This window comes from Camellia sinensis, chromosome 10, assembly GCF_055761805.1.
Source record: "Camellia sinensis isolate YWXY chromosome 10, ASM5576180v1, whole genome shotgun sequence".
NCBI classification, from domain to species: domain Eukaryota; kingdom Viridiplantae; phylum Streptophyta; class Magnoliopsida; order Ericales; family Theaceae; genus Camellia; species Camellia sinensis.
The window spans coordinates 94,887,944-94,905,301 of NC_138970.1; the positions used below are offsets into that span (position 1 = coordinate 94,887,944).

The 17,358-nt window shown below is 26.2% G+C and overlaps 2 protein-coding genes and 1 long non-coding RNA gene across 3 annotated transcripts in view; 2 read left to right on the forward strand and 1 right to left on the reverse strand.

Moving 5' to 3' along the window:
- Positions 1 to 17,358, reverse strand: part of LOC114278498 (uncharacterized) — a 43,735-nt gene that overhangs the window by 26,018 nt on the left and 359 nt on the right. The gene's annotated exons all lie outside the window — the stretch shown is intronic.
- LOC145801219 (uncharacterized) lies at positions 949 to 4,246 on the forward strand. Its single transcript, XR_014342367.1, has 2 exons — positions 949 to 1,021; positions 4,109 to 4,246. It is a non-coding gene; the product is annotated as an uncharacterized LOC145801219 (long non-coding RNA).
- Positions 8,736 to 13,519, forward strand: LOC114313603 (putative polygalacturonase At3g15720). Its single transcript, XM_082890260.1, has 9 exons — positions 8,736 to 8,912; positions 10,119 to 10,259; positions 11,051 to 11,203; positions 11,888 to 11,914; positions 12,213 to 12,420; positions 12,545 to 12,626; positions 12,786 to 12,894; positions 13,015 to 13,128; positions 13,280 to 13,519. Exons 1-9 carry the CDS (start codon positions 8,757 to 8,759, stop codon positions 13,517 to 13,519), a joined length of 1,230 nt encoding a protein of 409 aa, XP_082746386.1. The 5' UTR covers positions 8,736 to 8,756.

The following is a 17,358-nucleotide window of genomic DNA, read 5'->3' on the forward strand; positions in this document are numbered from 1 at the left end:
ATAAAAGTTAATTGAAAAAATTATTTCACAGTTTATTTAATAAACACTACTCAGCAACTTAAATTTATATTCCAACAGGTACACCAAACAGACTAATAGCTTCTAATTAAAGTCACAATCTACAATCTGTTTTAACTGTGACACCTGAATTTTCTTTTTTTTAAATTCAAAATTTGCAATAAAAAGGACTAAAAAAAATAAAAAAATAAATAAAATAATAATAATAATAATAATAATAATAATACATAAATAAATAAATCAATGCATAGTTTAGGAAATTAGAAATTTATCGATTAAATTGTTAAGGAAGTAAATTGTAAGGCACCACACACACGTTAAATATTTTAGAAAGTGGTAAGTGATGTTTTATAGTTTGGTAGTGAGGCTTTTAGACACGAACCTAACCTATAATCATACGAAATTTTTGAGATCATTGTGGATTACCAAAGAGGGTGACAACTCTTAGAATTATAAGAAGCCGACCTTAATCTTCTAGAGACATTAAATTAGATGACGCCAACCCTAATCTTCTAGAGCCATTAGCCTCTGTTTGGCAAGTTGGTTCTTGGGCTTTTTTGGCTATTTTAGCCACAAAAAACAAAATAGGTTATTTTAGCCATAACAAACAAAACATCACATCCAACCCATAATCATTACATTCTTCTCTCACAAAAAAACTCAAAAAAGTCAAAAAGCCAAAAAGCCCTTCCCAAACCAAGCTTTTAAGCCCAGGCTAAAATAGCCAAAAAAGCCAAAAAGCCAACCCACTTCCCAAACGGAGGCTGAATTAGATAAGGCCAACACTAATCTCTAGATGACCTTTGGTCAATTGGTGAGGTAAGAGTCAAGCGCCAGGTGGCGCTTTATGAGAACACGAAATTAACTTAAGTTCCAAGAATTGATGAATATAAATAGGGCATTATAGTAGAAGCAAGAAAGGGAATCATTGAAAAGAGTAGAAAAAGAAATAATACGGGAGGTTCAGTAAAACGGGAAGAATAGGGATAAATTTATATTAAAGGTGAGTTTTGTTATACTTTGAGTTACTATTATATGTTTTCTACATGTCTTGAGTTACCATAATATATTTTATGAACATTTTGAGTTACCACAATTCATTTTATACAATTTATGTTTATGGTTAGATTAATGTTTCAATTACGTGAATTATTTTTTGAACTCTATTTGCGTAAATTAAAACTCACGGACATATTTGTTTAGAAAGTATTTTGACAATGATCTTGTAAACAATTATTTTCTGTAAGTACCACTATAGGAGTCCCATGTCTCGGGAGACTTAAATAATCATTGGCCCCTGTTTAACCACCTTGTGTTCTCCTGTTTGTCATGGATCTATTGACCCCTGTTTTGATTGTCACTTTAGTAACCGTTGTTCTGTTCTATTCTGTACCGTGGTTATAGTTATTTATTTCAGTTCTGCCACTTAATTAATTTATGTATTCAACTCAAATTATGTTAATGTTTTACCCTAAATAGCTATCCATGGCTATTTTGGTACCCCTATACTCACAATATAATATTTCTTACTCGGCTATGTGCTTATAGCTGTTACCCCTTTCAGGTGACGAAGTTTAGCAGGATCAAGATAGAGAATGAATCGCTGTGTTTTTTTTTTTTTTTTTTTAAGATTTCTATTTGTTTTTTTTTTTTTTCTGAACTCTTGTAATACAATAAAGCTCAATTGACTATGTTTGTTTCATTTTATTAAACATTTGGTACCCAATTATTTTATTTTAATTTATTTAATTTAACCGTTTGCGCTACGACTACAAAATTATTTGAATTATTTTATGTTTATCTTGTTACGACACCGAGCCTTTGGGTACCGAGTTTGAGTCATGACATTAACAGTTATACCAAACGGGCCACGGTTTGGTCCGTGATCGTCCGTTTTTCTATATGAAAAATATTAAAAATTTAAAAATTATACTAAAATTTTTATCAAATATTTTATATTAGTGTGATGTAGATTTTATGAAAATTTCATATTTAGTAAAATATTTATTAAAAAGATTTCGTATAACTTTTAAATCTCTAACATTATACTTAGCAGATTATAGCCACACCAGCTCCATCTTGTCTGGCCCCGCCATAATCTTTTGCTTTTACAAAAAGAATTGCTTTGCAAAAAAAAAAAACCGCTAGTAAATATTAAGAGAAATTTTTCAAAATTCGAAAGTTTGACTTTATAATAAAATAAATTTTAAATTTTTACTTTTATTAATTTAAATTGAAAATTTAAATTTATTTTTAATCTAAACTAATTACATACTTTTATTAAGTAAAATATGATCAAATAAATAATATTTTACACTATCGTTAGGACCAATGTCTAAGTAAACTATTAAACTCAACGATCTTAAATTTTTTTTAAATATTTTATATGTATTTATATTGAGTTTGATAATTAAAATATTTTTTTTATCAGTTTTATTTATGAGGGATGAGTTAGTGATTTAGATTGAAAACAAATTAAAATATTATAGTTTAAATTGATAAAATTAAAAACTCAAATTTATTTTATTATAATTCTCAAACTCTTTCTTTATTTATTATAATTTTTCCTAAATGTTATATATATATATATCCTATTTTATTTATTTAAGCTCAACTTTGAGCGTATCTCAAAAACAAACAAACAAATAAATAAAACAAGAGTTACCAAAGTTTAAAATTAAAAAAATAATAATAATAATTTTAATTGTCATAAGATAATGTGTTGCACTTCTTGAAAATATATATATTTTAAAATTACAAAAATGAAACATAATAATAAAAAAAAAGTTTGTATATATTAATAATAGAAACTGAAAATGCTGTAAATTAATTGGAGCTTATAAATTTTGACTAAGTGAAATTTAAAATATAGATATAGAATATATTTATAATAGAATCTATCTATTATAGATATATCATAGAATATATCTATAATCAAATATATCTATCTATTCGAATATATCTATTCGATTATAGTAAAATCTATCTATTACAGATATATTATAGAATATATATCTATAATAGATTCCATAAATAGTTCATAAATTAGTAAATTTAAAAGTTTTTTCATATTAAGTAAGGATTCAATTAAAAAATTAAATGAAAGGACCAATGATAATGTCCCATTTTATAAATTTTAAATTCAAAAAATTATGGAAATAGAGTTAAAATTTGAGGCTTAAAGTCTAAAAAACAATTATATATTTAATAGTTTAAATATTAAATATATAATGCTAGCATAAATATGCATGGTTTTTCAACAAAGAATCAAAAATATATATTGAAATTAAACAACAACAAAAATCCCAATTTATAACAACAAAAAAAAAATTGAAAATTGAAAATAAATAAATTTACTATTTTCATGGATAATACTTAAAAGTAGGACAAATTACATCCGTACTTGTATTGTAGTCTCTGTGTCATTTTAGTTATTGTAATTTCAATCGACTCGATTTTAACCATGAATTTATAATTTTGTCTCAATTAGAGCTATTAGCATTTTTTAATGAGAAATACAAATAGAAGCAGCTTGTGTCATGATTTTAGGGTCGAACTTATAATTTTTTTTTAACTCAGTGAGTAAACTTCAACTAATCTAGTGATCAATTTTTAGTCAAAAATACTAACGGCGCTATCAATTGGACAAAAAATGAGTCAATTAAAAGCATATGAACCAAAATGACAAAAGATATAAAATATAAAGACTATTGAGTAATATTTTGATTTGAATCAATATCAATTTTTAGGAAATGATACTTATTTTAGTAATATATTTTTGGCAATTATTAAATATATTTTGGACTAATCATAAAATGACATGTGTATTAAATAACCATTGGCCCCTGTTTGACCACCTTGTGTTCCCCTGTTTGTCATGGATCCATTGAGCCCTGTTCTGATTGTCACTCTAGTGACCCCTGTTCTGTTCTGTTCTATTCTGTACCGTGGTTATAGTTATTTATTTCAGTTCTGCCACTTAATTAATTTATGTATTCAATTCAAATTATGTTAATGTTTTAGCCTAAATAACTATCAATGGCTATTTTGGTACCCTCGGCTATGTGCTTATAGCTATTATCCCTTTCAGGTGACGAAGTTTAGCGGGATCAAGATGGAGAATGAATCGCTGTGTTGTTTTTTTTTTATTTTTAAGATTTCTATCTGTTTTTTTTTTTTTTCCGAACTCTTGTAATACAATAAAGCTCAATTAACTATGTTTATTTCATTTTATTAAACATTTGGTACCCAATTATTTTATTTTAATTTTTTTAATTTAACCGCTTGCGCTACGACTACAAAATTATTTGAATTATTTTATGTTTATCTTATTACGACACCGAGCCTTTGGATACCGAGTTTGAGTCATGACATTAACAGTTATACCAAATGGGCCAAGGTTTGGTCCGTGATCGTCCGTTTTTCTATATGAAAAATATTAAAAATTTAAAAATTATACTAAAATTTTTATCAAATATTTTATATTAGTGTGATGTAAATTTTACGAAAATTTCATATTTAGTAAAATATTTATTAAAAAGATTACGTATAACTTTTAAATCTCTAACATTATTCTTAGCAGATTATGGCCACACAAGCTCTATCTTGTCTGGCCCCGCCATGATCTTTTACTTTTCCAAAAGAATTGCATTGCAATAACTTAAAACAAAAAAACGCTAGTAAATATTAAGAGAAATTTTTCAAAAGTCCAAAGTTTGACTTTATAATAAAATAAATTTTAAATTTTCACTTTTATTAATTTAAATTTATTTTTAATCTAAACTAATTACATATTTTTATTAAGTAAAATATGATTAAATAAATAATATTTCACACTATCGTTAAGACCAATGTCTAAGTAAGCTATTAAACTCAATGATCTTAAATTTTTTTAAAATATTTTATATGTATTTATATTGAGTTTGATAATTAAAATATTTTTTTTATCAGTTTTATTTATGAGGGATGAGTTAGTGATTTAGATTGAAAACAAATTAAAATATTATAGTTTAAATTGATAAAATTAAAAACTCAAATTTATTTTATTATAATTCTCAAACTCATTCTTTATTTATTATAATTTTTCCTAAATGTTATATATAAATATCCTATTTTATTTATTTAAGCTCAACTTTGAGTGTATCTCAAAAACAAACAAACAAATAAATAAAACTCGAGTTACCAAAGTTTAAAATTAAAAAAATAATAATAATAATTTTAATTGTCATAAGATAATGTGTTGCACTTCTTGAAAATATATATATTTTAAAATTACAAAAATGAAACATAATAATAAAAAAAAAGTTTGTATATATTAATAATAGAAACTGAAAATGCTGTAATTTAATTGGAGCTTATAAATTTTGACTAAGTGAAATTTAAAATATAGATATAGAATATATCTATAATAGAATCTATCTATTATAGATATATCATAGAATATATCTATAATCAAATATATCTATCTATTCGAATATATCTATTCGATTATAGTAAAATCTATCTATTACAGATATATTATAGAATATATATCTATAATAGATTCCATAAATAGTTCATAAATTAATAAATTTAAAAGTTTTTTCATATTAAGTAAGGATTCAATTAAAAAATTAAATGAAAGGACCAATGATAATGTGCCATTTTATAAATTTTAAATTCAAAAAATTATGGAAATAGAGTTAAAATTTGAGGCTTAAAGTCTAAAAAATATTTTTACTTATATAATAGTTTAAATATTAAATATATAATGCTAGCATAAATATGCATGGTTTTTCAACAAAGAATAAAAAATATATATTGAAATTAAACAACAACAAAAATCCCAATTTATAACAACAAAAAAATTGAAAATTGAAAATAAATAAATTTACTATTTTCATGGATCATACTTAAAAGTAGGACAAATTACATCCGTACTTGTATTTTAGTCTCTGTGTCATTTTAGTTATTGTAATTTCAATCGACTCGATTTTGACCATGAATTTATAATTTTGTCTCAATTAGAGCTGTTAGCTTTTTTTAATGAGAAATACAAATATAAGCAGCTTGTGTCATGATTTTAGGGTCAAACTTATAATTTTTTTTTAACTCAGTGAGTAAACTTCAACTAATCTAGTGATCAATTTTTAGTCAAAAATACTAACGGCGCTATCAATTGGACAAAAATTGAGTCAATTAAAAGTATATGAACCAAAATGACAAAAGATATAAAATATAAAGACTATTGAGTAATATTTTGATTTGAGTCAATATCAATTTTTAGGAAATGATACTTATTTTAGTAATATATTTTTGGCAATTATTAAATATATTTTGGACCAATCATAAAATGACATGTGTATTCAAGTGTTATAAAATTAAGAAAATATATATTGAGCTTTTGAACCTCAAAGATACTACAATGTTTTTGTTTATATTATATAATAATAATAATTATAAATATAATATATTATATAAATATAATTTGTATAGCTTATATTGTTTGAAAACTACCTTGCATGGTTTAAGAAAGTAAAAAAACGCTGAAACGTGGAATTTGATAGGTTTTATTGAAATTATTTTATCGTTATTATGGAAAAAACTTTTTGATAGATTTTATTGATATGGTTGTATTCGACATTATTATGGAAATTTCTTGTATTGGACATAGATATTATTTTTTATTTTATAATAATAAACATTATTGAAATTATCAATAGAAGTTGAAATGTGACAGTTTTCTTAATCTCATGTTAGATATGTAGTAATTTCTTTTCTTTTTTTTTTTAAGATTAGAACATGTGTAGAGTATGAGTTGTAATTATAATCAATAGTGACGTAAGGTTAATTCCATCCAAATTAAAATTTCAAATTAAAAAAATAAAAAAATAAACTACACTAATATCTTTTGAAGTTTAAAAAATTATACAAAGTTCTACAAGTTTGATATAATTATATTATGGTAATTTAGGCTCTATTTGAATTTTTTTTTTTTAAAAATAAGGGTGAATTTGTGGAGAAGAAAAAAAAGTGAAAAAAATACTTTTATTTTATGCACTTTTCTCTTGATTTTTTTTTCACTTTTGTATGGTATAATTCACATTTTAAATGAATTTGAACGTTAGATTGAATATTATGAGTGTTTGTCATTGCAAGAATTGCTCCTGATCTATTTGGCAATAAAATGGTTTTGCACTAAAAAAAAAATGTATATAAAATTTTGGGCAAATTACATATACACCCCTCGAGGTTTGGCTAAATTACAGATGCCCCCTGAGGTTTGAGAAATTACGAATTCCCCCCTGAATGCTATATTTGCATAAGAAATTAGGGGGTAATTTGTTATGAAATATAAACCTCAGGGGGCAAATTGTTATAAAAATACAAATCTCAGGGGGCGGGATGTAATTTCCGAAACCTCAGGGGGGTATCTGTAATTTAGCCAAACCTCGAGGGGTGTATATGTAATTTGCCCTAAAATTTAAATTTACGGTGTATATTTTGATTTGATATGGTTAAGTCACACATAAAATAAATCTAATTCATACATTATAAATTATAGTCACTTTTGTGATTCTTTTTTTTTGGATGTACAGTATTCTTGATTTTACATATATGTGATATCGCTTTGACATCACCAAGACTATATTTGAATCATAAAATTGTAGAGAAAAAAAGAAAAAGAAGAAGAAAAAGAGGAGAGAAATGTGTGGCCACGCTTGGTTTTTAGAAAGAAATTTTTTTTTATATTTTTTTAAACACATAAAACTAATTTGATTAAAAAAATATATAAAATATATATATTTTTTAAAAATTTTAAAAAATTATTACAGACTTTCCAAAAGATAAAATTATATAAAAATGATAAATATTTTTTATTTTATTTATTTATTTTAGTAAATTAATTTTAAATTTAAAAAAAATTATGAAACAAGTTTGTAGAAACCAAACCAAATACACAGTTAATCTACCATCTAAAAAAATAATAATAATATGACCCACAAAAATTTTAGGTAAAGCCCAATCTTGCGTACTTTAAATTTATACCATACATCTCTTGTTGGGTTAATTTTAAGACAAAATTTCTTAGTTCATAGAATTTTCTTTTGTTTTTTGTTTTTTGTTTTTGCATTTACGTTTCTTTCCTTTTTCTCTTTCTTTTTTTTTTTTTTTTTTTGGGAAAAAAATCCAAACAGTGTACAACATGATAATTTTGTGTGTGGATACCATTGAGCATGATATTTACCCTTCGAAGAGTGTTCGGTAATTATGAAAAGGCACTTTCTTATTTTTTTAACATTGTTATTAACCTTGACAATTTTCTAAATACCATAGCATTGCACACGTGTAAGATTGGTACGATTGCAAACTCTATCTAGATTCTGTTTAAACAATTTTGGAAAGTAGGAACAATTACATTATTATTTCCATTTATTGTTCCACTTCGAAACTTATATATAGTTGCATTATGGCACATATCTTTACACAATTTACAACACAAATACTTTCATCGTCCAATACAATATTTCACTCTCTCTTTCTATTTTTTGTTCAAATCAACATGGATACTCCTCTCCTCTCTCTGCCTCGCTCAGAACGAATGGTTCACCAAAATGTCTGTTTTACATATTTTTTCTATAAATTGTTATGTGTTTTGAATATGTGCTTCGAGTTATTTTTTTTAAAATTTTATGTACTTAATGTGTTATTGATTTAAATTATACATGTAGGGTTTTCGTCGTGCTATTTTTGTTACCATGGGCATTGTCGCTATGCTAGGATACACATATGACTGGATGGACTTCAAATTGACTAAAACAAGTTTGATGGGCTTCAAATTGACTAGAACAACAAGTTTAATAAATGTGTTAAATTTTGGAGCTATCGGAGATGGAATTGCTGATGATTCCCAGGTACACTATTTCATTCATGCATGCCCTTACATTAGTTTGCATGGTGATGCCATGCAGAGGAACCACACTCTACTAGGTGAGAATTTTTTTTTATAAAATATATATATCATGAAGTCAATATATGTAAAATAGTGGCACAAATTTAATCTATATGGCATTGGTTATTTTTAGTAATTTTTAAATTTTTTGATTTTTTAAAAAGCTTTAAAAAAGAGGTTTGGGAAGTCCTTCAAAAAACCATTTTTTGTAAGAGAATTTTCTTTATGTATTATTTGACTTTTTTTTAACTGATGATAAAAAAATAAGTGGCTTTAACCCAAGGATTAGATGAGTTAGTAAGATAACAGTTTGCGTATTCAAAAGTTGCGGATTCAAAACTTATATCACCTTGCTTATAGTCTTTGACTGAAATTGAGGGGTAAAGGGTGAGTTCCTCGACATCCTCCCCTGAGTTGGCTTGTAAGGTTGGTTCATAAATGGGCTAGGCCTTGAGAGTTCCCGGGTCATCAAAATTTAAAATAAAATAAAAAGTGACTTTTTGACATTTTATAACTCATCCTCAAACGTCCGCATAATTACATACAACCTTAAAAATACTCTGATAGGTATGTTTACACAATTTTTAGTGTCCTGTTTTATTAGGAATTTTTATTTATTTATTTTTTAATCATGTCATAGAATCAAATTTAGAATGCTTATACTAGAGATGAGATGGACTCACTTTGTAAGTGTTTTATTATTATTAATTTTTTTTGATTTTGATGAGAAAAATAAAATTCTATTTATGACCATGACTGATGAGGATGGATTTCGCGGTATACATATTATACGCGCGCAATATATTTCAATTTTTGAATTGTTCGTTGAATGAAAAATATTAATTGATTATAAAAACTGATTAGCAGTTATGATGATATGTTTATTTCATTCAGGTAATATTTTTGAAAATCAAAATTATGTGAGAAAATTTTAAAAAACTGTTTTGAATTGTGTGTTTTATAAAATACAACTATGTTGTAATGTTCCATATGCCTACTCTAAGTGATTTAAATCATCTAGCGTGGAAAAAATAATTCTATCCACATAGAACGTGCCTGGGTCATAGAGTTGGCTTTGGCGGTGTTGGTTTTCAAATATTTTTTTATTTTTTATTCTATTTTATGGATTAGTAACGTCTTAATTATTTTAATTTGTCAAAAACAAAAGGCATTTTTGAAGGCATGGAGTGCAACCTGTGGATCAACATCGAACGGTCCTAGTATGATCATACCTGGAAACAAGACATTCTTGGTGAAGCAACCGGTCCGATTTGAAGGTCCATGCAAGTCCTCTTCCATCAATGTCCAGGTATTTATTTATTAAAACTCATGATTTTCATTTTATTTTTTTCAAATATATTTTAAATCATTTTAGTTATATTTAATATATATATATATATATATCTGTGTGTATACTTTATATTGCAATTTTTTCTTGATGTTTTTTTTTTTCCTTATTTTTAAATCAGTAGAACTAATACGGAAACAAGTCATAGGATGAGACATATGGCTGGTTTAAAAATTACGTTTTTAATAATTTTATTCTTTTTCCTTTTTTTAATAATTTTTTAAGATAAAGTTATTGGTAAAAACGTTACATTTTGATATTGAAAAGCTGGGGTGGGGTTTGGAATTGTCTTTGTGTTTAAAAAAAATACAGTTTTTAGATCTTTCAAAATTAAAAGTACTTGAAATTTTAAAAATAATAATAATAATAATAACTTTAAAATTTTTACCAAAACTAAAAGATAAAAAATAACCTTTAAGCACTTGCCAAAGATGATGTGTCTTGTTAAAAAAACCACTCTTTTTTTTTTTTTTTTAATCTTGTCATCTAAATTAGCATATTTTTTAGTAACGATTTCTTGCCCAACACATGCAATTTTTTTTTTCCCCTTTTGGTTTAAATAGACGAAAAAAAAACTTTTTTTTTAATAGCAACCAAACAGAGACACACTGCAAGCAAGTTCCACGTTTATTGTGTTTGTGTGATTTATTTTTGCATTAATATTGTTTTTTTTAATAACTTTAAAATACCCAACAATTTTGCTGTGATTATAATGCAATTTTCTTCTTTTTTTTGTCATTGATGAAATCCAGGTTTGGGGTGACATTAAAGCACCAGACATGATGAATTTTGGTGATATAAACTCTCATACTTGGCTTGTTTTCTCAAATGTTGATGGGCTTATTGTCAGTGGAACTGGGCAAATTGATGGCACTGGAAAATCTTGGTGGGATTCCTGTCCAACGGTGGGTTCTATTTGGATGTGAGAAAATAATAAATAATAATAATAATAATAATAATAATGGGAGTTTTTCATCTTGGTTAGAAAATTTAAAAAAAAAAAATTTATTGCAATTTCTCACTTTTTATTTGGATGGACAATGATTAAAAGAGGAGGATACATGTGTTTTTTTTTTTAAAAAATTAATTTCCTCTATGTTTAGGGTGTTTGTTTAGGTATTATAATTTTTTTTGTAAAGAGTAATTTTAGTTTTTCAATAAATCTTACAACTTTTGGTGAAAAATAAGACTTACGTTTGGAGTTATTTGCTTTTCTCACCAATTTTCTTTCTTTCTTGTAATTACTCACCTTATTAATCATACAAACAAGGGGTGATAAAAAAATCTCATTCTCTTTGAATCTTTTCTTTTCCCACCAAACCCTCAATCCAAATAGAGTGTTACTTATTAATCTCATCTAATCCTAATTAAACTTATGCATAGCACGAGATTATCTATATGTCTCAAATCCCCGTTCCTTTGTTCTAAAACATTCAAAATTGTTTGGATTATGCTCGATATTTCAATAATTATCTCACGTTTAATTTTACCGTATCATTCTTGTATAAATTTTTATATAGAATTTTTATTTGTACATCATTACTCATTTGAAAAATTTCTTACATATGTTTCTCAATTTTCATCTGCAGGGAACAGATTGCAAGACGAGGCCTGCTGTAAGCAAAAATTTCTATTTTTACTCTCGGGCAATTTATATTGTTTATTGGCTCATACTCATCAAAGCATGCTTATTAAAAAAAAAAATTAATTTTTTTTATGATCCTAAACCCAATATATATATATATATATATTTTTTTTGAAACAAGATTAAAAATTCTCTTTGAGTTTAAAAAAATACTACATGGTGGGTATCTTGAAAAATCAGAGTAAATTGTTATAAGCAAGTATTAGAAGCACATATTGTTCTTAAATTAAAGATGTTTGAGCTCAAACAATTACAATTTTCATTGCCAGGCTTTGACATTCAATCGGTGTAACAACCTTCAGCTAAGTGGATTGAGGCATGTCGATAGCGCAAATAACCACATTTCGATTACAAATTGTGCAGTTGTCACCATCTCAAACATTCATATAACTGCACCTGAAACTAGCCCTAACACCGATGGCATTGACATCAGCAATTCCAACCGTATTGTGATTCACGATTCTTACATTGGAACAGGTATTTTATTTTTTAAAAATTTTTTATTTGGCCTTTTTAGCAGTTTTCCTTCATTTGATGTTTGTTGCTTAGTACATATTTACTTGTATGAATTTTATCAAAAAAAAATTTGCAATAATTGTAGGTGATGACTGCATTGCTATGATTAATGGCTGCAAATATATCAACATTACTGGCGTAAATTGCGGTCCAGGCCATGGAATAAGGTCAAAATTCTCATTAAAATGAATTTTATTTACAAAATTGCTTCCACTACATAATTTTACGAAAAAATTATGCATAAACTTTCACAAGAATAATAAATTTAAGTTCCAACGAGTTACTTTTTGAAAAAATAAATATATTTCTTTTCTTTTGTTTGTTAGCATTGGAAGCTTGGGAAAAAATGGAAGTAGAGCTACAGTGGAAGAACTACATGTGAAGAACTGTACCTTCAATGGAACTCAAAATGGGGCAAGGATCAAGACGTGGCAAGTAAGAAATTCAAACCAAGTTTAGAAATTAATTTAATCTGACTTTATTTGCCTTAATTATATATTTTTTTCACTATTCATTTTCTCAAATTCATATGTTTATTTTTTGTGTGTTTTTTAGGGCGGGTCCGGATATGCTAAGATAATTTCTTTTGTTGACATTATACTTATTGAAACGGGCAACCCTATATTGATCGACCAGTATTATTGTCCACACAGCACTTGCAAAGATCAAGTAAGAGTATATACCTTGATTAGTATATACATTATTATCAATATCTTATATCGTTATGTACATTTGTTGTTGTTGTTGTTGTTGTTTATCATTTTTTTTTTAATTTACTAATGATGAAATTGATATTTGTTTAAAAAAACTTTGATGACAGACATCAGCAGTAGGAATCAGCAATGTTTCATTTACTGGATTTCGTGGAACAACTAATACAATAGATGCAATCCAACTCAGCTGCAGTAAAAACGTACCTTGTACCGACATTGAATTGAATCAGATCAACATAATGCCAGCGCCTGATATGAAGCCGGGAACAATTCTTCAATCCACTTGCATTAATGCCCATGGAACATCTAACACATCCAATAACCCTAAAGTGAACTGTTTACTTTAGTAGCTTGACTATGATGTTATGAAGTATTAATATTATAGTATATATTGTTATCATCATGGATAAGTAGGCAGATTAACATCGATCAGTTTAGTGATTTTTTTTTTAATTTATATATTTAATAAAACATCCATTTATATATTCTGAGATGTTTTTGGGCTTCTAATTTGACATTTGCAAATTTTTTTTTTCTTTAAAATGTTTGTGTTTAAGATAGATTTGTTTATCATTCAAACCAATTCTAACAGAGTTTTAAATTGACTTGATGACAAACAGAGCTCAGGTAACTTGGCTTTTTAAGTGCATGAAAAATTATCGTACTAAGTATAGTATGTTGTTCAAGTTTAGTTTAGAAACCTAATGAACTCCAAAATATGTTGAACATTAACACATTTATGTAATGAGTAGATGTAAAACAAAATATTAAAGCCAAACTCAAATAGTTTAGTTCGTTTTACATCATAATAAAGAGAGAACGATGTGTTCAATAAAATTTGCTTTCGTCTTGCTTGAATATGCACAGGATCTGAAAGAATGTTTAAGAATCAATATCTACATTGCAGTTTTAAAATTTATCAATTCACAACAAATAATACAAAACCACCTATTGTGAGAATGAAACGAGAAAAATAAAAACCTAGAGAGGTGGAGAACTCGCTACACTTCACAACAATCGATGACTGCAACTACTAAAACAAATAAATTAAATAAATGAAGTTCAATATGTGCAAAGAAAATGTTGGGCACCTACATTGAAAAATTGACATGGACACTCTTGGAATTATTGTGCCAAAAAGACTGATATCAACTGATTAACACATTGTCAAAAGGTCTAAACAAATCTCAATGTCTATGAATCTAATCTTAATACAATACATCTGAAAGATGGATTAAAGTTATGCTAATATCATCCAATTTCATTTTTTCACTTTTATATACATACTAGTGGTGGTGCACTTGCTTTGAACGTGCTAATTTTTCTTTTTCTTTTTTTGTGATTTTTTTTTTTTTTTTTTGGTTTTGTAACAGTTTTACCTTTTGAACCATTATTTTATTTTATTTATTTTTTGTTAATGTTTAATATTTATGTTTAAAAGTCTAAAAACTCAAAGTATTTGAATCTTTGAATATTTGAAGATTCAAATACTTTGAGTTTTTGATATATTTTTACACTTTTAGATAGTGCTTAGTTAAATAAAATAATTGTAGAAGAAATTAATATTATTAGACAATACGAATATAATAAATATATTTTTTTTATAATTGGATTCCATGTCCTTCATATGTAGAATTTTTTTGAAATTCAAGAAAATAATGTATCAATTCCTACATATAAGGGGGCATTTATATTTATGTTTAAGTATTAAAATACTAACGGTTAGGACTAGACATAGGGTTATCTGAACCGTACAACGCGCCCAACTCGAACTGATCTGCATGCAAATGAGCGATTTCACGGACAATGCGGCGGATGTGGTTTAGAATATGGTATTATTGCGGGTTCCGATAAGGTTGCGAGTTTTACCTGCACCTGCAAAAACCCGCCCGCACTTAGACTCTTTTATTTTATTTTACTTTATTTTTATTTTTAAAAAATTAGACCATTGATTTCATTCATCCTATCCTAAATATTTTTGAATTTTGAATGATTTTATTTTAATTGTATTATTGGATAGTGAATGATTTTGATAATTTAGTTTAGGATTTTGAAAATTTTGCTTGTGTTAGTTTATAATTTTATTTAACAGTTTAGAATTTTGAATATTTTGTTTGTGTTAGGAATTGATTTTGTTGTGTTTTTAATTTTAGAAGTTTTAATTCAGTAATTATTAATGTTGAGCATTTTAGAAAATGGGGGGAAAATTGTCCAAAATAAATATTTACAAAACGGGAAAAAAAAAATGCCCAAAAATAAATTTTTAAAGAAAAAAGTTCAATCGACAAACTACCCGCAACCGCCTGCACATCTACGAACCTTATCTGCACAAACTGCAACCTGCATTGCTGGCCGTTGCAGGTTCAATTTTTCCCAAACCGCACATATGCGGGCGAGTCCAAATCGCAAACCGAATCGTGAGCACCCTTACTAACGGCATTATCAATTGGACAAAAATTGAGTCAATTAAAAGTATATGAACCAAAATGACAAAAAAATATAAAATACAAAGACTATTGGTATAACTTACACTTTAATTTTTTTTATTATCCGGCCATTAATATTATGTAATGTTTCAATATTTGTTTCAGCCATATAATAACTCTACGTATTGCTTTCCTTAAATTTACGTAAACATCATGAAATTTCATTATATATTGCACGGTTTTCTCGAATAAGTCCGCTTTATATAGTCATCATAAAATTTGAGGAAATGATACTTATTTTAGTAATATATTTTTGACAATTATTAAGTATATTTTAGACTAATCATAAAATGCCGTGGATTCCAAGTGTTATAAAATTAAGAAAATATATTTAAAAAATATATATTGAGTTTTTGAAACACTACAGTGTTTTTGCTTATATTATATAACAATAATTATAAATATAATATATTATATAAATATAATTTGTATAGCTTATATTGTTTGAAAACACCTTGCATGGTTTAAGAAAGTAAAAAAACGCTGAAACGTGGAATTTGATAGGTTTTATTGATATTATTTTATCGTCAGCATGGATAAAACTTTTTTATAGATTTTATTGATCGGGTTGTATTCAACATTATTATGGAAATTTCTTTTATTGGTCATATATATTATTTTTTTTTTATTTTATAATAATAGGCATTATTGAAATTATCGATAGAAGTTGAAATGTGGCAGTTTCCTTAATCTCATGTTAGATATGTAATAATTTCTTTCTTTTTTTTTTCTTTTTTTTTTTTTAAAGATTAGAACATGTGTAGAGTATGAGTTGTAATTATAATCAATAGTGACGTAAGGTTAATTCCATCCAAATTAAAATTTCAAATTAAAAAATAAAAAAATAAACTACACTAATATCTTTTGAAGTTTAAAAAATTATACAAAGTTCTACGTACAAGTTTGGTATAATTATATCATGGTAATTTAGACTCTATTTGAATTTTTTTTGAAAAAAAGAAGGGTGAATTTGTGGAGAAGAAAAAAAATGAAAAAAATACTTTTATTTTATTCACTTTTCTCTTGATTTTTTTTTTTCAGTTTTGTATGGTATAATTCATATTTTAAATTAATTTGAACGTTAGATTGAATATTATGAGTATTTGTCATTGTAAGAATTGTTCTTGATCTATTTGGAAATAAAATTGTTTTGTACTAAAAGAAAAAAATTTAAATGTATATAAAATTTAAATTTACGGTGTATATTTTGATTTGATATGAGGAAAGAAAGCAAACTAAAAATATGTGGGATTTAGCATATACATACACGTATATAATTGAAGCGTAGATATGGAAGCAAGAGGAGTAGGAGAGAGTGAGAGAGTAGACATCAAACTTGCAGTTGAAGTGGCCATCATAATTGCAAGAGTATTGAATCAAAAATCAAATCAATCAAAAGAAAAAGGAAAAAAAAAAAACAGAGTAAAATAGAAGAATGGCAAATCCAATTACCACACACCAACAATCAGACAAATTCACAATATCAAAATGAGGGAAGATCATAATGTCATGAAATGAATACAACACAACTAGCTGTTTAACAAAAGCATTGGAAATTAGAGAAAAATTACCAGGATAGTTGCCCAGACAGTGACCACAAGAGGAACCCAACTGGAGAAAGAGAAAACTCATTTCTCAATAACCCAAACAACTAATATCAGAGGAAGTATGAAAAGTAGAAGAGGCTTTTCCACCAATAC

Coding starts and splice junctions, on each gene's coding strand:
- LOC114313603 (XM_082890260.1), top strand. CDS start 8,757: ATGGGCATTGTCGCTATGCTAGGATACACATATGACTGGATGGACTTC. Junction 11,204..11,887: donor GGTGGGATTCCTGTCCAACG/GTGGGTTCTATT, acceptor TTTCATCTGCAG/GGAACAGATTGCAAGACGAG. Junction 13,129..13,279: donor ACAGCACTTGCAAAGATCAA/GTAAGAGTATAT, acceptor CTTTGATGACAG/ACATCAGCAGTAGGAATCAG.